Here is a 6,000-nt window from a genome sequence, read left to right as displayed (position 1 = left end):
CGGCCACGAGATGGGTGGGAGAGATTGTATCTGAGGCAGAACTGGGGTCATTTTAATGGGACATTGTAAACTATAAAGTGGGAGAGCCCTGAGTTCGGCAGCACTGCTGGCTTCTACCTACTGTGTGCCAGTGAGGTCATCACAGGCTCCAAACCAGAAATGCCCACGGATGCTGGCTGATGATGTCTGCTTGGGGCACACTCTCCTAGCCGTGAAGGGTTGGGCCCGGGATGGGATCCAGGTGATCTCTGGGTTCCTGCCAGGAACACAGAGCTTCCGGAATCAGGCTAGTTAGGTGTTCCTTTGGCCCTAAAAGGGCAAATTCCATTGTAGAGTTAGGAGTGGGGCAGGCACATGGCTTATCCCTTGGGTCTCGGCCCTTCAACCACCCAAACACTCCAGTAGCCAGAGCTACAGGCAAGTGTTGTCTAATTGGTCCACAAACAGGAGAGCTTGGCTTGGCCCACTGTGGGCTCCAGGCAACATCTGTTCTTGGATTTGACAGCAAAGTTAGTCACAGCAGCCACAGTCCTGGGTTGTGGGTGTCTCTGACCAGCACTGGGCTCTTAAACCTCAGTTGCTCACTGAGGCAGCAAGGAGGCCCTTGCAGGATGCCCTGGGCAATTTCTGCAGGATGCACTGTCTGTGGCTGGACAGTGCACACTTAGCAGAGGACCCTTAGGCCTGGAGCTCTTTGTGACATGTGTTGGGTATGGCTGTGTGTTCCCAGCATGGGGGAGTTGCTCCACTGCTCCACTGGAGTCTCAGAGTTAACTAGATGGATGGTGGATTCTCTCACCCATAAGACACAAGCTGCATCCGGGATATCTGGCACTTCTGTCTCTTCCCAACATTCCTGTTGATGCTGCTGCAGACAGGTGGTGACACCCATGTAACCCTGGTAGCAAAGGACTCCAGGTCTCCCCTCCCATCCTTCCTGAGGTCATATGCCACTTCCTCCCAGCTCTTCCTCTAAGCAGTGGCCGGGCCAAAGCCCCCTTCCCACTTCCTGGGGCTTGAGGATAAAGGGGCTGAGAGGCCAAAGCAGGAGGAAGCTGTGGAGACCGGGCATGGTAAGGGCACCATCCTCTCCTTTCCCAGATACCTTCACTGACTTTGGATTTCCATGCTCTCCATCCCAACCTAGGCAAGCCCAGTCCCCTCCACACCTCTCCATGCTCCTGTTCTTGCCCAGAATCATGCTCAAGTCCTCTCCACCCTGACCCAGAATAGTTCCAGGCCCCTCCAACTCCCGGCCCCTGTGCTTCTCTCTACAGATGTGGAGCTTGCTGTGTCTGACCCTCCTCTTCGTTGGGTGTACCGCTGCTGGAACCCCAGGTGAGTCCTTATCCATAGCACTTCTTCCATTCTACAAAGTTTCCAAGAAACCCTGTCCCCCAGGACTCTGGAGACCATGCGCATGACCTGCTCTGTCCTAGTGTAGGTGGTAGGTTGGGCACTGGTCTCCTGACATTCTACTTGTTGCTTGCAGAACCTGTGTCTGAGGATGTACTGGTGGGCATTGTGGGGGGTAGCAGCGCCCCACAGGGGAAGTGGCCATGGCAGGTCAGCCTAAGGATCTACAACTACCACGCGGCCTCCTGGATGCACATCTGTGGGGGCTCCATCATTCACCCACAGTGGGTGCTGACTGCTGCCCACTGCATTCGCAAGTGAGTTCCTTTGTCATCCAGTGCTGGGTAGGATGAGGGGTAAATCGGAAGGGCGGGGCCAACGCCCCCACCATACTAGAATATGTCGTCACAGCTTCTTTCTGCCCTCAGGAGAGATGCTGACCCCTCATCCTTCCGGATCCATGCTGGGGATGTCTACCTCTATGGGGGCAAGGAGCTGCTGAGAGTGAGCCAGGTCATCATGCACCGGGACTATGTCGATGCTGGCTTGGGTTCAGATGTGGCCCTGCTCCGGCTGGAGAACCCCCTGGACTGCTCTACCAACATCAAGCCTGTCAGACTGACCTCTGGGTCTCTCGAGATCAACGAGAAGGATGAGTGCTGGGTGACTGGCTGGGGTACAGTGAGCACGTACGGTAAGTATTGGGGAAGGATGTGAGCTGTGGGAACAAACTTGCCATCTGAGGATTCCTTGTGGGTGGTACCAAGGTCCTGGGAGTAGGACCCAAAGAGGAAAGAGAGTTGCGGACCAACATGGACTAATCTAGCTACACCTCCAAGTTACTCCTGATATCCGTCGGAGTCTCTGCATCTGAGGCCAATGACACAGTTGGGTCCAGAAATCAAGATTCTGAGATGGAAGGATTGGTTCTTATTTTCCAACTAATAATAAAGTATTTTGGAGAAAATGTCAGCAAACAAACCCTTTTGTTTGGCCCTTGACAGACAAGTGGACCGAATCCATGTGTCCAAGCAGTTATGGGTGAACATGGCCCCTTCAGGCTGGCATCCACACATTCTTTTCCACAAAGGAGACTGACGCTTGTAGAGGCCTTAGACAGGGATGGAGCTACACTGGAGAGAGGCCTCCCCTCGACCCCCAGGTGGAGCAGTAGGGTCGTGGGATGGCTAAAGGAATCTATGCACCAACTGGTCCCACCTCTCTTCTCCCCAGCACCACTGCCTCCTCCCTACCGCCTGCAACAGGTGCAGGTGAAGATAGTGGACAATGACCTTTGTGAGGAGTTCTACCACAAAGCCTCCGGCCACCGCAATCGTGATCGGAGAATCATCCTACAGGACATGTTATGCGCAGGCAGTGAGGGCCGAGACTCCTGCTATGTGAGTCCCATCCACCTCCCCATCTCTGTCCTCATTCCCACGTCAGAGCCAATAACCATCAATACTTCTTTTTCTCCCAGGGTGACTCAGGTGGCCCCCTGGTCTGCAGGGTGGCAGGCTCCTGGAACTTGGTGGGAGTGGTGAGCTGGGGCTACGGCTGTGCCCAGAGAGACATCCCTGGGGTCTATGCCCGCGTGCAGTCCTTCCTGCCCTGGATCACTGGTCAGATAAAGAAGTTCTCCTAAGACCAGCTGCTGGCCTCATGCTGGTCAGCTGACGACGGCTCAGCTTTCGTTACGATTCCCGGATGGCCGTGCAGGGCTTAGGCTCTGGAGCACTGGTGCCCAGTGTGCTAAGCACTAGCTACTGAAGGACACGGCGCTATTTCCTGGCTTCTTTAATAAATATGTGTTGCACATTCACGTTTGAGCTTTTGTGTGAATACAAATCTGTTTTTTCTCTAGTGGAAACACCTACAGATGCTGTTTTAATGGTTTTCTAGACAAGTAAGCAAGGGCTGAAGTCACCAGACACGGGGCTCGGGCAGTCTGCACATGTTCCCCAGGCACCCTGAACGGTTATCAGGCTGATTCTTGTCTCTCAAGCACCTAGCATCCTTCTAGCATCCTGGAACCTGGATATGGTAACATTGTGCAGTGATAGGAAGGGTGACAATCCCAGGTGTCCAGCCTTGGGACAAATGATTCTCTGACCATTAGCAACGTCACTCTAGGGCCAGGAGACTACTGCAATGCTGATGTCCTTCCTGTACCTCATTTGTGTTTTTTTTTACTCCAACACTCTGTAGACTCAGTTATCCAGTGTGGCTAAGATTAGAGTGGCTTGGGCTGTTGCCTTGAACTACACACAGTGGCAGTTATCTAATTAGCCTCCCTCACAGAGCGATTCTGACCCTGGGTACATGGTGGGTGGGGGTTGGCAGAGAGGGGCTGACTAACTCTATTCACCAGAAACAGCAGGAGAAGGAAGGTGGGAAGTGTCAACCTCAGACTCAGACAGGGATGTCCCTTCGTCCAGAGGCTCCACCCAGGAGCTGGTAATCTGCAGAGGTCAGCCAGGTGCATAGCAGTGAGCTGCACTGGCCTTTGTGACTTGTAGGAGATGGGAGGGGCCCGATGAGTGCTATACTCTGATGAGCTTCACCTTAAGGGGTCAGGGGTCGAGAGGGGATGGAAGAGGCTCTGACGGGGGTTCTGCTGAGTCTGGAGTGGCAATCAGGATCGCAGGGAAGATCGTAGGGTCCTGTGGGGCTCCCAGCTGGCTAAGCAGGGGCCTCAAGGCAGGGCAGGTTTGACCTCTGTTCTTCTGAAGGGAAGCAGGTGTCTTAGCATAGTTTCCTTCACTTTCCTGCCTGTAGCTGAGCAGAGCAATGAGAGAGGGGACTGTCCAGGGGGAGCGGCAGTCATCTGATTCCCATGGCTCCCACAGGCATCTGGACAGTGCCGCTGTCCTCAAAGGTACCACATGCTCTCTAAACACACACACACACACACACACACACACACACACACGCCCCTATTTATCCAGCACATCCCATCAAGAGCAAGACCCGCCCTGTGCTTCCAATACCACCCCAGGACAGGGAGGGTGGAAGGAAAAGGCTTTCTGTAGCACACAACTTGGGTGACATTGCTTCAGGGTCAGATGGCAAAGGGCAGGAGAACATGGAGCTTCTGACTATGGCTATCCCATGGCTCCCAGGATGCTGGAGTTGGGTTGACCCGGCTCTTTCTCTTCTAACTCCTCCTTCCTGGGGGCAAGGAGGGGGTCCTCAGGGTGGTGGGGCAATAGAACCTGCTCCTCCGACTGGAGCAGTCAGATTCCCCACAGCCTGTGCTCGAGACCCTTCCTGTGCCACCCTAATGACCTTTTATTTTCTGCCGGTGACATGGTGGGAGCCAGGGCTAGGGAAGTGTGGTCAGTGGGCTGTTTGAGTCCACTGTGCCCAGCTGTGCTCCATGTGGTACTGGATGCCCATGCCCGCTGTGAAGCATTCTGTGTGGCTTACAGGATGTTAAGATCTAGAACAGGAGAGCCAATACTTGTCAACACTTCTAGGTGCCAGTCAATATACCAAAGGTGTCCTTCTGCTCTTCAGAAGAACATGTTAGTGTAAGTGCCCCTAGTCTACTTATCAGGGTACAGAAATATTCCCTCAGTCTCTGGCCAAAAGCTAGTGGTCACAAGTGAGCGTGTATGTGTGCGTGTGTGCATGTGTGCATGCATGCATGTGTATGTGTATGTGTTTGTGCTTTGTGCATGTGTGCATGTGTGTGTGCCTGGATGCGTGTGTGTGTGTCTGTGTGTGGGGGAAAGGGTGCATATATGGAGATCAGAGGACAGCTGTAGGAATCAGTTCCCTTCTCCTACCATGTGAGTCTCAGGGATGGGGCTCAGGTTGTCAGGGTTAGTAGCTCTTGTACCTGCTGGGAATCATCACACCTGCCTCCAGCCCCAGACAAGATCTTTTTATTTGTTTTTTTTTTTTTTTTTCTTCTTCCGAGACAGGGTTTCTCTGTGTAGTCCTGGCTGTCCTGGAACTCACTTTGTAGACCAGGCTGGCCTTGAACTCACAGATCTGCCTGCCTCTGCCTCCCAAGTACTAGGATTAAAGGGTGCATCATGCCTGGCTCTGAGACAGGATCTTCCTATGTTTATAGCCTTGGCTGGCCTGAAACTCACTGTGTAGGCCAGGTTGCCCTCAGATTTGTGCCTCAGAATCCACCATGACGCCTGGGACAGAGTATACGTCTCACTAATTTCCACTGAGTAACCTTTGCCTGGAGGCTCAGAAAGTTGATCCCACTTGCTAGACTCTAAAGGTGGCGGGAGGGGTGGGGAAGGAACTCCACCTCACCTTCCTTTATAGGATGGCACCGACTTCCAGAGAATATACCCTGGTGATATTCCTGCTGTAGCCACACTCTTACCCCTAGGAATTAGCTTCGTCTCCACATCCCTTACTGATGATGATATTGTAGCTTCCCCCTGCAAGGTCCTGACAGTCATCCACAGCAAATGAGGGTAGCAGGTCTGTGGAGGCACCCTCACCAGGCTGAGTGGCTGACATGCCTTCTTCTACATGTCCCAGGAAGCCCTAGGTGTAATGTCCTCTGCTGGGGCATCTGGGGCTGAGGGTAGTTGGTGCCTGCATGCCAGTGTCTAGGGAGGCACACACTTAGGTGGTTTGAAGTCTGAGAGCTGGAGTTGGTTCACACCCGTC

At 53.5% G+C, this 6,000-nt stretch overlaps 1 protein-coding gene across 1 annotated transcript; it reads left to right on the top strand.

Moving 5' to 3' along the window:
• The first annotated feature begins 1,023 nt into the window (after positions 1–1,023).
• On the top strand, positions 1,024–3,156 carry LOC126496905 (serine protease 29-like). Its single transcript, XM_050134595.1, has 6 exons — positions 1,024–1,073; positions 1,278–1,338; positions 1,493–1,673; positions 1,785–2,050; positions 2,590–2,756; positions 2,837–3,156. The coding sequence occupies exons 1-6, from the start codon at positions 1,071–1,073 to the stop codon at positions 2,999–3,001; spliced, it is 843 nt and encodes a 280-aa protein (XP_049990552.1). The 5' UTR covers positions 1,024–1,070; the 3' UTR covers positions 3,002–3,156.
• The last annotated feature ends 2,844 nt before the right edge of the window (positions 3,157–6,000 follow it).

Source organism: Alexandromys fortis, unplaced genomic scaffold (genome assembly GCF_014885135.2).
Source record: "Alexandromys fortis isolate MF-2015 unplaced genomic scaffold, M_Fortis_MF-2015_v1.1 scaffold_29, whole genome shotgun sequence".
Lineage (NCBI taxonomy): Eukaryota > Metazoa > Chordata > Mammalia > Rodentia > Cricetidae > Alexandromys > Alexandromys fortis.
This window is presented reverse-complemented; position numbering and strand designations above follow the sequence as displayed.

What these genes read in the sequence shown, in the direction of transcription:
- LOC126496905 (XM_050134595.1), top strand. An exon ending in TACCGCTGCTGGAACCCCAG is followed by an intron (nt 1,339 to 1,492) that starts GTGAGTCCTTAT and finishes TGTTGCTTGCAG; the next exon opens with AACCTGTGTCTGAGGATGTA. An exon ending in AGGGCCGAGACTCCTGCTAT is followed by an intron (nt 2,757 to 2,836) that starts GTGAGTCCCATC and finishes TTTTTCTCCCAG; the next exon opens with GGTGACTCAGGTGGCCCCCT.